This window comes from Frieseomelitta varia, unplaced genomic scaffold (genome assembly GCF_011392965.1).
Source record: "Frieseomelitta varia isolate USP_RPSP 00005682 unplaced genomic scaffold, Fvar_1.2 scaffold_281, whole genome shotgun sequence".
NCBI classification, from domain to species: domain Eukaryota; kingdom Metazoa; phylum Arthropoda; class Insecta; order Hymenoptera; family Apidae; genus Frieseomelitta; species Frieseomelitta varia.
This window is the reverse complement of record NW_025110014.1, coordinates 1,103,506-1,119,996: the sequence shown is the minus strand read 5'-3', so window position 1 is coordinate 1,119,996 and position 16,491 is coordinate 1,103,506. Positions and strand designations below refer to the sequence as shown.

The 16,491-nt window shown below is 39.8% G+C and overlaps 1 protein-coding gene across 24 annotated transcripts in view; it reads left to right on the top strand.

The window, feature by feature from the left end:
• The window catches only part of LOC122529252 (tropomyosin Per a 7.0102), a 35,794-nt gene that overhangs the window by 15,742 nt on the left and 3,561 nt on the right, over positions 1-16,491 (top strand). For 6 of the 24 annotated variants that reach the window (XM_043655178.1, XM_043655180.1, XM_043655182.1 and 3 more), the window contains 6 exons: positions 1,072-1,189; positions 5,019-5,089; positions 6,661-6,736; positions 7,655-7,717; positions 8,983-9,052; positions 15,723-16,393. In XM_043655178.1, coding sequence (XP_043511113.1) covers positions 1,072-1,189; positions 5,019-5,089; positions 6,661-6,736; positions 7,655-7,717; positions 8,983-9,052; positions 15,723-15,808 — 484 coding nt within the window. In that variant the 3' untranslated portion in view covers positions 15,809-16,393. Of the gene's footprint in view, positions 1-299; positions 418-1,071; positions 1,190-5,018; positions 5,090-6,049; positions 6,121-6,660; positions 6,737-7,654; positions 7,718-8,057; positions 8,121-8,982; positions 9,053-9,931; positions 11,277-15,000; positions 15,219-15,722; positions 16,394-16,491 lie in introns of those variants that run through there. The other 18 variants (XM_043655179.1, XM_043655168.1, XM_043655188.1 and 15 more) reach the window with 10 other exon arrangements.

The window sequence follows — 16,491 nt, the reverse complement described above, 5'->3', positions numbered from 1 at the left end:
ATCCAAAAGATTAATGCTAAAATTATCAAAGAAACGAAAGAGCAGGAAACAGGGACAAGCTTTTTCATTTGAATATCTCACTTGGAGTATCAATTCAAATCCACCGGGGATTAGAAATGTTAATGACGAATGCCAATGAATGCTAATGTCGCGCGCGATATTCTAAACGGTCAATGAAAAATATCCAAGGATATTTTACTCACAACCGCGAGAGAAACCTGTTTCCGCCTGTGTCGATGATCTTTCTTTCAACGGCGATCGAACCGATGCTAAAAAGTCGAATGATAATCGATCACTAGGATACGCAAGGCGCTTGAAAACCGTACCAATATGGAAGACGACCGGGTGTCCCTGTTGGAGCAACAGCTAGCGCAGGCTAAACTGATTGCCGAGGAGGCGGATAAAAAATACGAGGAGGTGGGTCACGAACCAGCGAACGAAAAAAAGAAAAAAAATATCAATCTTTTCGCGTCGAACCTGCGGTGGCCATTTTGGTACTCACCTTGACGAACCAACAATCAATTACACATACTCTGATCAACACATTCCATGGATAACTTGAATAACGTGTTTAGTCATTTTGCAACATCAATTGAAACGTCGCGTTTACTGTCTCCGTTTGCGTTAGCTGCGTTGTTGCAACTCGAATTCGTAGTATTTTATCGAAATAGTTGGCTGGAAATGTTTCTTTCAAGTTTCTACACTTGTTAGTCAGCTAACTATACACTTCTGTTTCATTTATACTTGTATTGCGTAATATTACGTTAAATTGTGCTATGAAAATGTGAAAATAAATCCTCTGGACGAGTGGTATAAAATTGCTGGGGGAAGATTCAGGTTCGTCAAGAGGGAGCGGCAATTGGCTCTCGCAGGTATCTTTCCAGGAATTTTAGCAGGTAGCTGGAGAGCAGTGCTGTATCACCGTTGGGGCCCTCGCTTGCGACGAAGGGAGAACGCAGCGATCGATAATTTAAAAAAAAAAAAAAAAAAAGAAAAACTTTCCCTTCCAGCGACATTCCCTTTCGCAATGTATGTTAATCCGGATTTCTTCTTCTGTGACAATTATTAAAGAGCCCGCAAGATTCTCGAGAATCGCAGCTTGGCCGACGAAGAGCGTATGGACGCCCTCGAGAATCAGCTGAAGGAGGCCAGGTTCCTCGCTGAAGAGGCTGACAAGAAATACGATGAGGTTCGCGAGCCCACGGCTGACAAGCGTGATGGCTGCAGTGACAATGATCATGATAAAAATAACGATGATAATGATGATGATGATGGTTCCTAGTTGATAGCCGAGATAATAGTGCCTAACCCCGTAACTCTCTGTCTTTTTTCTGTGTGCTCGAAGTCACCGCGACCCGGTATAATTTGAGAGAAACAAAAAGGAAAGGAAAAAAAAAATGAAACGAAAAAATCTACTAACACGATGTCGATCGAAGGTAGACGCGTCGCTCGTTCCCGGGAATACCTCGATCGAATTGGTCCGAGGTAACTTCGATTCTTTCGCGTCGATCGTGCATTCGAATTCGTTCTGCATAAAACGAAGGATATCTCCGTTTCCGGTAAAAATACGAAAAATATAACGAAACAGTGATTTAACGAGAAAAAGGGGAGGAAAAAAAGAAAGAAAGAAAGGAAAGATATTGTATTTCGTCTGTGATTTCGTCGAGTAAGTGAGATAACGACTGATCGATCTACTACTACTGGTTAGAAGTGCAGTGTTTCAAAGTAATTTTTTTTTTTGAGAAATATTAAAAAAGAAAAAACAAAAAAAAAAAGAGTGATACACGCGTATGAACGATAGTGTCACGTGTTTTGAGCGCGACTTAAATATTGAAAAATCGCATGTATAAGTATCTGTGATTTCCAAGTGTTTTGTTGGAACAAAGAAAAAGGGAGGGGGGACGAGGAAAAGGAAGTTTCAAGTGCCAGTTTTATAAAAAAGGAAAGAAAAAAAATTTTTATTTGCATATAAGGATGATCGTTTCTCAATCTCGTCATAAATACCGCGTGTTCGGTTCGTTTAATCGGAAAAACTGGCTTCGTTAAAAATACACGGTTAACGCGTATTCTGTGTTGTGAGATGAGAAGGTAGATCGTGTGCCTCTCGTTCCCTCGCGCGATTAAAATGGTGCTGCCTTTTTGCCCAATGACTCGCCCTCTTTTCGCTTTCCTGGAATTCGGAACGTAGCTCAGAGAAATATTCCAAAAATCCATCTCTGTTTATATGGTAGGTTGCGCCCCGACGACGTCGAAGTTACAAAGATTAATGAAACGTGCGTTTTACTTCAACGTCCACGCATCGAGAAACAAAATTTATTTTCGTCTTTCGTCTTCTTTCTTGAGCGGTGATAATTTGAAATTCGAAATAATAACGACATTCCTTCACTTGGCTGTTGCGCGTCTAAAGCGATTGGAATTCTTTCCGTAGATTTGATTTCGCTTTCACGTTACGATACGTTCGAACGACCGTCTCTTACGAGAATAAAGTAAAAATCATTCGCGGAACTTTCCTGGCGAACTGAAGAAAATTGAACGTGTAAACTAATCGTTCGTAAACTCGCTAGACGATCGAAGAAGATCACTTACTAAAAAATAATCTCGCGTAGAACGGTTCTCTAGTATTTCAAGGAACATCGTTGTAACTTCAACGCGTCTGTATCCTCTTCCAATAATACATTATATATATATAATCAGACTCATCATTTATCTCTCTCGAGTGTCATCGTATTAATAAGCATCTGGAAACTAATCAAAGCTGTGTGCTAATGTCTCTTAACGTTTGCAGTGACTACGGATGAAACTCGCGAGATTCCGATTCCGCTTGTCTCTTTAACATAATTTAACATAACGCATAACAGTTATTGCAGAAACTCAACAAAGGCGAGCCTTAACCAAGCGTGTGAGCACGTTTCATTCTGTGTTTTAACCCGGATGCAATAATTGCTTATCTGGGATTCGCGAACGTTGCGCAAACCTCTCGTCAAATGCCAAGAGCTTTGGCCCGGTTGTATCGGGGCTCTGATAACGTTTCGCGAAATATCAATTTTTCTGGTTTCGATCGAAAATTATTTCGTGTTTCGCAATTGTGCTTCCAAAAAAAAAAAAAAAAAAAATCACAATTACAGTACCCGCGTGTTACTTCGAAATCTCTATATTTCTATGGGGTGGCCACTGAAAAACTGAAGATCACAACTTGTTCACTTTCAATCTTTTTCTATATTTTGTAGGTTATAGAAAAAAATACCGAGAAAGATCCATTAATTATATTTCCAAATAAAACAACAAGAAATTAAAAAAAAAACGTGTGTTTGTAAAAGTTATGTTTGTTCTGTATCATTCAGTCCTTCAGTGACCATCCTATATATATATATATATATATATATATATATATATATCGAGTGAAAAAGTCATCGAAATGAAAGATATGTGACACGAAGAATTGTCACGTGGATGAAGCGGCAGTGGAACGAGGGGGTTGCGTCACGCTCGCATAAAAGACACTGGCTGGTTGCATGCGTAGAACGAAAGGTCTTCGTGGTGAACGAACGAAAGGGACATTCCAGCGTGCTGTGAACAGCTTCATTCCGTGGTTGATGCCGCGCGAGTCGGGCGTGAATTATTCTCCTTCGTTTTTTCCACGGTGACCTCGCTGTTACTGCGTGTATCATACGTATGTATGCATACGTGTATTTCCATCCGTTCGTGACGATCTCGTGCGAACGAAACGGAGAGAGGAACGCTCTTCTCTCGCTTCACTCCTTATCTGTTCTCGCTGCTCGCTCTTTGCGAGACGCGTTTCTGGAACAGAGCACCTCCGATAAAGATTATCCGAACGTGTTTCTCCACCGAGCGGAGACCGAGCCCACACGAGCTCTATCTGGAATTTTTGTTGAAAATTCTGTTCTCGTCGTGCCTCGTTGTCGTCAAGTTTCTGTTATTCGTTCGACTGTAGTCTGGCTCGGAACGAAATGGCCCAGTACAGAGAAAGGAGAGCACGTTTCACGGTTAGTGTTTCACTGGTTCAATATTTGCGATTCCCGTCGCGCGGTGGGGATTTCGCGCGCGCAAGAACACGGAATACTATTAACCCCTTAACCGAGCGCGGCGAGCTAACTCGGATAAATGGGAGAATATTTGCGAAGGAACAAAGAGATGATTAAGTGGTTCCGACTCGTTCCACTCGTTCCACTTGAGTCTCCTCTGGGATACGCGTCGAATTTTTGGCAAAGTCTAGAAGAACGTCGAAGGACGGGATATCTCGAATCACGGCTGGCGGAACAAGAATTTTCGATTAAAATTGTTTTCTTTCGGTCGGGTAGATGGAACGTGAAGATGGAGTTCTTGGGAGGATCGAGAGGTTTGGTAGCTTTTTCGAGTGGAGATAAAACGTGTTCATATCTTTGAATCTTCGATTCCATTTGCCAGATAATTAATTTATTTGCAGCGCTTATCGATTCACAATTCTACGGTCGGAGAACGTGTAATTAATTACCTTTTTCTTTGAGGCAAACAGATCGATTCTTTTGTCAAAGCTGAGACAAAACCACGAACAAAATTTTTATATTCCACCGCTTGAATCTTTGAAATCGAGCTAAGTCAGTCGCCAGCTCCGTGCAACTTCCGACTAACTACACCGATATCATATCAGTTTGGAAGTTCGCCCAAGTTCGAGATATCGTTTCGAAAAAAGAGAAAACCAGACCGAGTGAAGTCGATGGAACGACGAGGCACTTGGACGGGAAAGGAGTGAGCTCTTCCAGTTGGCGGAGCAGGCATCGAGCCGGTCGGAAACGCGGTGATCTCGACCGTGGGGCGGTGATGGCGGCAAGATCGAGGCGCGAGATCGCCGATCTTGGCCCAGATGCCTGGTCGGAACACGAAGACGCGCGCGAAACGGAAAGGGAGAGAAGGAGAGAAAGAGCGAGCCGAGTGACTGGCTGGAAAAAGAAAGAGAGAGAGAGAGAGAGAGAGAGAGAGAAACGAAACAAAAAGAAACCGTGTGTGTGTCGTTTATACAGGTCGCCCGTAAATTGGCCATGGTTGAGGCCGATCTAGAACGTGCCGAGGAACGTGCCGAGGCCGGAGAGTCGTAAGCATCCCGTTGTTTTTTCAGAAACAAACAAAATGAAAAATCGATCACTCACCACACTTCTCTTTTCCTTGCATTAACAACGCAACTTTTGCGAAATTTTGAGAGCGTGCGCCCGTGACAACAACCCGCGCCAATTCCTTTTGCGCCCCGAATTTTCCCACCCGCTGTTTATTCGCTACACTTTCTCACGTGCGCTCGAGTTCACGTGGATGTGCGCTTGTCACGCAATATGTACACGTACACGCATTAAAAGACACGATTAAAAGCCACTGATAATACGTGATCACGTGCGGAAGTGTGTTTCCTCCGTTTGATTGTTTTTTTTTTTTTTTTCTTTTTTTTGTGAGTTTTCATTTTGACGAAAATTCACATAGTTTTATTGCTGTTTGAGTTGAACTGAGAGGAGGTTCCGCTCAGTTGCGATCGATCTCGTTCACGGATCGTACTTTGAAAAGAGAGGCCTGAATCTGTAGAATAATTGTTTTAGGTTGTAAAGGAAGAGAACTTCTGTATAAAAATTGACAATATTTAGTCGTTATCGCTTATGACTGAGATCTCTCTTTCAGTTCTTGCATCCGAGAGAATGGAATCTCGGGAATTTAATAATTAAATACGATTGTATGTTTCCTTGGCTATTTACATGTCGTTTACGAAATTTCATTTTCTCGGATAGAAGTATCTATGTAAGAGCGTTTTGACCAAGATTCGAGTCACGATCGACTCTCGGCAGCAGACTGGCGGACCAATGGAAAAGGAGGAGAGCAGACCCGATACTTGCTGGCCATTTGCATGCATTTTTTTACGATATAACTTTTGTTTTCTGTATTTTACTTGAATATTTCTTTTTTTCTTTTCGTTTCTGTTCGTAAATTTCTTTTTTTTTTTTTTTTTTTNTTTTTTTTAATCCTCATCATCCTTGCTTTTTTTTCGCATGACACGTGTGGCTGTTGATCACAGGTCGCCAGAAAACTAGTCATGATGGAACAGGATTTCGAGCGTGCCGAGGAAAAGGCTGAACTTTCGGAAAGGTAGGCGATTCAGTTTGCGCATGTGTCACTCTGTTCTCTACCTTCTTGCCATTCTTCAAAATACTCTTCGACATACACGAACAGTTCTTCTCCTCGCTTGTCTAACAAGGGACGAACGCTGGTCGACGATGAATCAATCTAAAATTATCGCCAATTATTGGAAGAATATTTTTAATCTAGAACTCGTTGCACAATTATACATTTCTTCGGAGAAAGCATCATCCGAACCATCCAATGGATCTTTAAAACATTTTTATGAAAAGAATTATTAATAAAGACAGAAATTACTCTTTATTAATCAAGAGTTGTTAAAAAAGAGAATTATCAAAAATTTTATTTCGTTCGAAATAAAAAGACTGCGGTTCAGTAAATTCATAAAAATCCAGTGTCGAAGAGATCAAATTTAATTATTCTATTAAAATAAAAAGAACGGCCAGTATTCTCCCGCTTTAAAAAACACACACACACACACACACACACTCAGGTAGGAATTTGTATGTCCGATATGGATTCGTTGTAAATGGTTCGTTCGTTTTACAGGAAGATCGTCGAGCTTGAGGAGGAGCTGCGCGTAGTTGGCAACAACCTGAAGTCCCTCGAGGTCTCCGAAGAGAAGGTAAGTACCAGCTTAGAACCAGTCACGACAAATACCTACAAAATCTCGAATATATATATACATATGTCTATTTCACTTTCTCTTTCTTCTAAATTCATTTCACGTTCGTACCGACCAGTCCGTACCTCGTAAATGTTTCTCGCGCGCATATGAATTTTAAGCTATACTCTGAATTCACTCTTTAACCCTTGTCCCGATCAATTAAGTTTTCACGATCGACAATTCGATCATAATTTTACAGTGAAAAGATCATTACGTTGATAAATTTATCTGTAATTAAATTTTCCCGATCGACAATTCGATCAGAATTTTATTTTTAAAAAAATCATTACGCTGATAAATTTATCTGTACGGTAGCCGCCTCCTCTTTTCCACTTTTTTTTTTTATCGCTAAAGATAACAGACAAACAATAAAGAACCGATTTCACGATACGGAGTGCAAAATGTTAAGCTCGCAATCTATAATCCAATTTATTAGCCATTCGTTGTCGAGTAGATGATTGAAAAGTCAGATTCGATTTGTTGTTCGTAATGTCGCGTTCATTAACAAACGTCGAGCCTTCCTTTCTCGTTGCTCGCGGCCTCTCGGCAGATTGTCTCGCGTGACGTAAAAATTGCTGGAAAAAAATAGAAAAAAGGAAACGGAGGAGCGTCGCGCGATTTTGTCACGGTTGCGCGAAATGAATGCACGATTGCTCGAGACGGAGGGGTTTTGAAATGCATCGTCGCGTTTGTCCGCAAAACGTGTGTGGTGCACGTTTGACAGAGGAGAGCAGGAGAAAGATAAAAGACAAACCAAGCGAAAAAGAACAGAATAAAAAAAATAAAAAGAAAGAGGAGAGACGCGTCGATGGAGAGATCGAGAAACAGTAAATTTCCATGTTCGAGATGCATAATGTTCACGTTACTGTACTATAGGCCAACCAGCGTGAAGAGGAGTACAAGAACCAAATTAAGACTCTTACCTCTCGCCTAAAGGAGGTACAGATCCTTTTCCACAGTGTTTTGCATCCGATTGTTTTTTTTCTTTTTTGGTCTTTTCTGACCAGAGTGTGATTTGTCGTCGCGTGTTTCTGCTAAACACACTAAATCGTTAACTCGTTCACCACGTTTTACGCTAATCTCCCCTCACCGTTTCACGCTGCTCTCTTTCTGGTAATTCTTTGCCATCATCATTCTCAGTCATTTCTTCTTTCATCCTGTTTTGTTTCATTTCATTTTTCACCTTCTTTTTTCTTTTCTTTTTATTTATTTAATTTTTGCAAAGCTAACGTGAGATCGTTCTTTTTTTTTCTCTTTTTTTGCGCTTGACTAAAAATAGGCAACGCAAAGAGAGGAGACTTTCGTGGGCCAGGTGAAGATTTTGGATAGTCAGTTGAAGGAGGTAAGTGAGAGTCGAAACGGAAGTGCAGTCGGCCCACCCGGTGCAGTATTTTAAATATACCGCGAATTTTTGTACAAAAAACAGACACTTCGGAAGATACATGTTTTTATATCTCGCGTTCTTGTATATACATATACATACAATACTTGGTTTCGTCGTGCGAAATATTATTAATCGAGTTGATTGAGTTAGCAGAATTTTGTACATACTGCGTCCTGTTGCTTCTTTTAATTAGATGCTCTTTTTTTTTTTTCTTTTTAGTACACATCCCTCTTTTACTTTGCACACCTTTCATAAATTCAGTACCACATATTACGCATAAGTAAAAACAAAGAACAAAAAAAGATTTCAATTAGCAATTGATCGTTCCCTGATAAACGACGAATGGATATCGATACTGCCCAATTTTCAACGAGGTACGAATGTTTGGGTGTTGAATCGTTAGCAAACAAAACAAAAAAAAAAAAAAAAAAAGAAATCAAAACTCTTAAAATTAACAGAAAATAACGTGTGCAATTGACTAACGCTAAATTGTTTTGGAGTGCAGTTGTACTAATACTAATGAAAACAAATGAAAGTAAAATCCGTCGATTTTAAAACAAAGATACATAACAAAAAAAAAAAAAAGAGAATATATAAAATATTTAATGTTTTAATAGAAAATACTTGATTATTGTCTTCTATTCTTGACATTTCGATTTGAATGCCACGTAATATACGTATGCGTAATACACTGTAAATTATTGCCATTGACGCATGTACAGACAGTTTAGTTGTCCCCGTAGAAATTTTAAAATCGACGACAAATCACGTGAAAGTGTGAAAGGGCGGTTATACTCATTCGTTCTTCCTGTTACGACAGGCTGAAGCTCGTGCCGAGTTCGCAGAAAGATCCGTGCAGAAGTTGCAGAAGGAGGTCGACAGGCTCGAAGGTGCGTATTCCATGTTGGATCGTCTCTCGAATTTCTCGTTTTTTTCTCGCGTCTCATCGCGCGAGATTCTCATATTCGAGACAGTTTTTACTTTCTCGAACAGTTTTTTTATTTTTCTTTCTTTTATATATATATATAGAAAGCATTTTCATTGGTACTTTAGTTCAATCTTCAGCGTTTAGAGATTATGTTCTTTAGTCAGAGTAAGAAAGTGAGAGAGAGAGAGAGAGAACTGCAAATCGAACGTTAATAAAGAAAACGAGTCGAAGGGAGCAGAATTACCGAAAGTAAGAGATTGCATTCAGACGAGTTGCGATAACCAACTTAGGGTATATCTATTAACGAACCACGAACCGTAACATAACATCGCTTCATTCCAAAATTCTTGCCCAGCTCCCCGAGTTTTGTTTGAATGCATCCAATGATTAATAGAACCGCAGACGACAGTCTAAGTGGAGTACTAGAAATTTGTATCCCTCACCTTGGCGAACAGTTCAACATTTTATCAACTTCTTTTCACCAAGAAGAATGATTTTAAAAATCGGCAACTTTTGGGAAAGTTTCGATCGATTTCACTTCCATCATGCCTGTCGTTTGCAGTCGAAGTCTATCTCACGTGTTTTAATGCTAATAGCTGATTTTAATGCTAACGACGACGACGACGATCTAAAACCTAAATGAAACCGGTGATGTAACCGGTCACGTGTGTGTCGCGTGTGTATTTTGCTCGATGATCAGAACGTGTTTCTTTCCATTTTTCTCTAACCTCTGCCAACCCTCGAGAGCACGTAGACCCGCGATCAACGAGACAGTCGCGCGCTCGTTCTGTGCTCGTTGTGTGCGTGTGTGCAATCTCCCTCTAACCGGTGATCTTTGCAGACGACCTCGCCGCCGAGAGAGAGAAAAACAAATTGCTCCAGGAAGAGATGGAGGCCACCCTGCATGACATCCAGAACATGTAGATCGTATCTCGCGGCTGACAGAAATCATACAGAGAGCAAACGAAAATTAAAAAAAAGAAAAAAAAGAAAGACGAGAGAAAAGATGATATGAGTAATGGAAAAACGAGCGAAAAGAAAGAAAAGAAAAAAAAAAACGAATATCAGAGACGTTGAGAAAAGAAAGGATTACGTAGTTGTTAGGGGGTTACGATTACTTCGCGATTGAAAGAACGAAGCAGAGACTTTTTAAAGAGAGTAAAAATAAACGCAGTGGAACCATGATTTTCGTAAGGGGTGAGGGACGGAGAACGAACGTCGATCGTCGATAGATTTCTTTCTTTCTTTTTTTTTTTTCTTTTTCAAGTTTTTTTTCCAAGTTGGACGATATTCAGCGAGGTGTATCGTTTGAGAAAACAAAATACGTACACACGCTGTGCGACGCGAGTGCTTTCATAAAACATTTCGTGAAAGCGTTTGACAGCTTCTATTACTTTTTTTTTTGTTCTTTTCTTCTCTTCCTTTTCTTTCATTCTTCTCTCTTTCTCGTTTGAGAGAGAAACATTTACAAATTTCATGCGCTGCGTACGCTCGAACGATTGTGTTTCTCTTGCCGAAAAGAACGAAACGATAGCAAACGAGTGCAACGTGTAATACATAGGAAAACGAGGGAAAAAGAAACAGAGATAGGGTGTGCAGCTCGTTAAAGGGAATCGAAGATAAAACTTCACCTTTGCCTTCTGTGTTTCTTTTCTTCTTTTCATTTTCCGTCTTTTTTTTTTCCCTTCTCGTTTTCTCTGACATCGTTACACTCGCTTTTAATCGAATCGCATTTGCTTTCGTCATTACCGAGTGACGCTTGATCATTCTCACGATCTCGGAGTTTACGCGCGTAGGGAGAAGAACGAAAGAAATAGAAAAGGCAAAAGTCGATCGAAGCGTGTACGTCGAGGGAGAATTTTTCGATCGAGTCTGTCAAGTATTTTCAACCTTGTTCCGTTCGATCTAATTCAATTCGATCCTCTGCGATTCACATTCGACCCCCAGTACGATCGTTCTGCTTTTCAAATTAATTAACCTACCGCTATCGAGAATTCTAACAGCCTTAGCTACACCATTTTTAAAAAAGTTCCGCGACAAGGAAGAAAACGGTAGTCGATTCGTACATATCACGAGAAATCTCAATAGATTACATATCGTAACGCTTGGGAAGGAATGTTTGACAAATTCGAAGGTACAAGCGAGTTCTTCCCCGACGTAGAATCGCGTTTGCGAGTCGAGACAGAAGAGACAGGAAAAAATAAAGAACGAGTTTGCTTCTTATCGTTTACATTCCGTAATTCCCCACGGGCTCTCGGGCACGAAAATGAAACGTACTTGGCCTTCTTCCGCTGCTCGTTCGTTTACTGACCGTGATACATGTCAAAACGCTTCTGAGAGACCGCTCACTGCCAGCCAGGTGATCCCTCCGAGGAACAAGTCCAACATTGAAACTCGTGTTTCGCGCTAGTGTTAGATGTAAAACCGATTAAAACTTTATACGCGCGGAGGTAAGACTTATAAGAACGCGCAGTGTGTAATGAATTTTTTGTACATTTGTATTTTAATCCGCGTGCGTCAGCAGGCGTATACGATAATAAACAGCGCAGGTTGAGAGTGAGTTCCAGTTCGAAAGAGAAAGAGATTCTTCTGCGAACACATTGACACTTCTCGTTTCGGGGAATTTCATTCCGCTATTTGCAGAATTGTTGTTATTATTTTTTTGGCAGAAACTTTCATTGAGAAACTCCAACCGGAAATATTGTTGCAACCTGACTGAGGAAAGGAAACGACGTTAACGTAGATTTCGAGCAAGAACATCTCATTAACCGTGAACATTAATGGGGATTGATTTTCCAAATAGAATGGGTGGAATCTCCTTTTCTAATTTTCTACCACCGTGTTCCCCCGTGTAATCAGCGTTTCGTCGCGTAAACGTTCGACAACAAGACGATGCCGATCGCGTTGAAAGAGATTCGATTCCTGTAGATAGAATCCCGTTGATATTGGAATTTTTCCTCGCGCAGGAAAAGAAATGGTGAACTTGCGATCGCAGTTAAACTGACGGAGCAATCGTGAAGCGAGAGTTCTCTTCCGGTTCACGCTGAGCCGCTCGACGTTCACCGATCGTGCCTGGATATTAATTTGTTATATAGTAATGATCGTTTGCCAGTACAGTGGCCAATCACGGGAAAACCTCGATTCGTGTGAAACAGAGAGAAAGAGGAAGGCAGAAAAGAAAAAGAAGAAAAGAAAGGACAAGAGTGCTTCGAATATCTCGCGACGTGTCATTTCACCTTGCGATCGCCGCGGTTATATCGATATCGTTAATTAATTAATCAACGTCTGCATCCGTGTCAAGACTACCTGATGATTACGTACTAGTAATCCTCAACTTCCATCGTCACCACCCCCTGATTTGTCATCGCGAGGAACACAAAACTGCCTGTCCACCTTACGTATTTAATCCCTTGGCTGATTCTCGTTCGTTCGGCGGCTTGCCAGGTGTCTTGTCGAGGCGAAGTTTAGAAAGTTTTTCCGCTCAAACTCGTCGCGAAGAAATGCCACGATTGCGGCTAGTTTCTCGAATGTTGCATCGGAATGAAGTGGAACGCGTGTCCTCGCGATAAACGAGGAACGGATATTTAAATTGGAGTGTCGAAGAGACACCTGTGGTTAGGGGCTCCTCTCTCCGACAAAATTCAAATAGAAATCAATTAAAAATATCATTCCATTAGGATAGCTTAATAAAACAGACGAAGAACGTTCCGTGCAATAGTGTTTGAGATTTCCCGTGTAGATGGATTAAAATACCTCATTAAAGAGGTATAATTCTGTCGAGTTTTCTTACATTCGATGTTGGTTGAAATTTGTGATTAAGTGAGCAACGCCAATGTTTGTATTTTGAGATCTCGAGAAGACATCCTGAAGCGCGTCTAGCGATCGAAAACGAGTTACTCTATAGAGAGAACGATAATAAAAGAGAAGAAAAAAATAGATAGAGAGAGAGAGAGAGAGAGAGAGAGAAAGTGTGTGTGTGTGTGTGCGTGCATGAGAAGCAAAGCATGATTATGAAAAACGAAGATAAAGAAAGCACAATAATTACGTTTCCACGCGTTCAACCGTTGAACGATGATGACATTTCTTTGTCATTCCCGTTTTTTTTTTTTTTTTTTTTTTTTTTTTTGTTTATTTTTTTCGAGAAAATGCCAGCAGAGCGAAAGAAAGGATGAACGAAAGAAACAGAGAGAGAGAAAAAATGAATGAGCGAGTGAGTGAAAACAAGAGCGAGAGGAGAAGAGAAAATGCATATATAAAACAGGAAACTTGCAGATACTTGAGTTTCACATTTGAGAGTTTTAGTTTATTAATTTACTTAATATTAATGAAACAACAAACGAATGGAACGATAATAACACTAATATCATTGTAATGATTATTATATACATATTGCTATTATTATAAAACTGTTTGTAATATATATTTTAATTTTGAAAAAACAGCGTGTCGTTTGTTTTTGTTTGCCAACGTGTGCGAATGTATGTTCGTTCTTTCCTGCTCTTTTTTTTTCTCTTTTTTTTTTCTCTAATTTTTGTCAGTTTGTCTCTAATCCAATCCGTGAAAGTTTTGACTCCCGGATCTTTTAACAAAAAAAAAAAAGAAAAAAAAAAAGTAAAGAAAGAGGAAAGCAATAAACTACTGACCATGTCCAACTGTGTGTACAACGCGATATATATAACAGACGACGCTGCCCGTTGTGTTAGCTGTGTGCGTAGTTGTTGCATGCCGCAGCACATGAAGGAGAATCGGAAAGATCACGCGTGTCCATGGTACGTATCGAAATAATCGTGGTGAGTAAAACTCAGCTTGTTATTTTTTCTCTTTGCTAGTCCTCGAAATTTTCGTCCAGCATGACCACCCTCTCCCTTCTCCATCGATAAAAATCGCCAAACTTTCGACCGTTTATTCGGAAGATATCTCCGACGATAGAGTAAGTGTACAGTAAGTGTATAGATGTAGATATAGACGTACGTATATTCATATGTGTAAAGTGTAAAGGTCCTCGATGCCGAAGTCGTGTGGTGATTCACGGAGACGTAAAATACCGGTGACATAACCGTTGCTTTCCTCTGGACCGTCGAAGCTCTCTTAAATGGAGAACGCGACCGTGAGGAAAGTTTCGAGTGACGCCATGTTCGTTTCCTTCGAATCGACACCACTTTCGATCAGTCCCTTGCATTTTCTATAAATCCGTGGAAAAACGTAGAATTCTAAAAAATAGTCTCTCTCATTAAAAAAAAAAAAAAAAAAATAGACTGTAGTGTAGATCTTGCGTTTTCAGTCGCGATCTCGGAAAATCGTAAAGTATTCGCCAGCTGCTGATTGATTAATCTCCGATTAAAAATGTTTAACTGTGTCAAGTAAAAATTAAATCAAATTTTATTAAACAGAATTAAATAAAATTGGCACTATTTTTTTTTCAGTAAACATTCATTTTAATTTACCGTACGAAATAAGGTAAATAAATAATTACAAAAGAGATCGCGACTCGGAAAAAAAGACTACAGATAGAACGAAGGATCGTCATTCTTTGTACGCTTAGATGTGCAATATATATACATATTCGTGTTACATACGCCACGTTACGTCATGCATCATAAACCATAATTCAGACTTCATGGTCTGCACGCCGCTGTCAAAGATACGTCAGTCTCATTCATCTCTACTAAAACATTCGAACAAGAACAGATTCAATCTGCTCTAGAGCCCCCGCTTCCTGTCGCGAGACCGACGCTTCACAGCTTCTCTTAACCACAACTTCCAACAGCTTTAGCACTTACCTTCTCTCGTAGATTTCTCTTAGATTCTGCTCCGACACTTTACCACACCGACATCGAACCAACCAACAAGCAGACATCGAACTGTGTTTAGCGAACTTTCATCGAGAAATAACATTGCGAATGCTTGCAGATGAAATGGTGGCCGAGAAGGAGAAATTCAAGGAAGTCGGAGACGGCTTGGATCAGGCATTCGAGGAACTCTACGGCGTCTAACGAGCCACTAACCAACCCCTCTAACGCTTCGACCAAATTAATAAAAAAAAAAAAATATATATATATAAAAGTCATCAAAAAAATATCATACAATCACCTTTCTCACAATCTCGCTTGCTCTTAACCACGTAATCCGTAAGTTCTACTTCTCAAGCTTCTTAACCAGCTACTTAACTAACGAGGCACTAATTTTTTTTTTTTTCCATGAGAATGGAACGTCGATCGATAATCCCTTGTAGAGTTGACACAAGATGGGGATATCGGAGGAAATTATCGTCTAAGAACGCACTTTGGCGTTGTGACTATCATTTTTCTTTCTTTTTTTTTTTTTTTTTTTTCTTCACTTTGACTCTTTGTCTTTTTTTTTTCTTTTTAAAAGTTGCTTCGTCGAGTGACGTTTCAATCGGAAATTAATAAAGTTTCAATACGGTAATAAAATATCGTAGAAACCAAAGTACAAAGAGTTAAAAAAATCAATTTTTTTTTTGTCATCGGAGATCATTTTTTCACTCATCGATTCATTTTGAAACTTTTTCTACGTTTTAGGATACAAAAATTGTCTCGTAGTATACGTACACGTAATGTCAGTTATCGCTTTTGGTCGTATAAACTTTCTAACGAAAACACTCTTCGTTTCAGACGAGCTCGTACACGAGAAAGAAAAGTACAAATACATCTGCGACGATTTGGACCTCACCTTCACCGAGCTGATCGAGAAGAATTAATTGATAATCGGCGATCGTACGTGTCCAACGGCTGTCGAAGTAATTGGCCAATCTTCGTGCATCGGTCAACAAACACGAAATACACTGTCATGGCCACTTTGTAAAACCGGCCATTTCGCTTACACTGTTATTATTATTATTACTATTACTCTTGTATCTAAAAACTCTTGCATATCTGAAACAAATACTTCCCTTCGCGTTCGATCCCTCCTTTTCGTTCTGTTTTTTCTTTCTTTCTTTCGTTTACTTTTTCAATTTTATTCGATCGACACCTAATTTTTCTTCTTTTTTTGTAAATTACTCACTGATTATTACCTACTCTAGATTATGTTCAGTCGAATCACTCGTTTATAAATAGTATTCCAATTTAGCGAGAGAACGTATTCGGTAAGTACTGGCATTCGACGACTCACGAGTTTTTCGTATTCATTCGTCGATCATTGTAACCAGGCAAACAGGCAAATAAAGATTTAGCCCTGAAACTACGGTCTTATCTTATTTGTTGGCTATTGTACTTATTGTGAGCACAGATAACGTTCTAAGGATAAATGTTTTCTGGAAATAAAGAGAAAACGTTCAAATTTACTCCATGTATTCTTTCACACATGGGATCCTCACACGTAAAATCCTTTCTGAATCTTCGCCTGTTAACAGTACTAACAAGTAATAATAACGATCTAAAA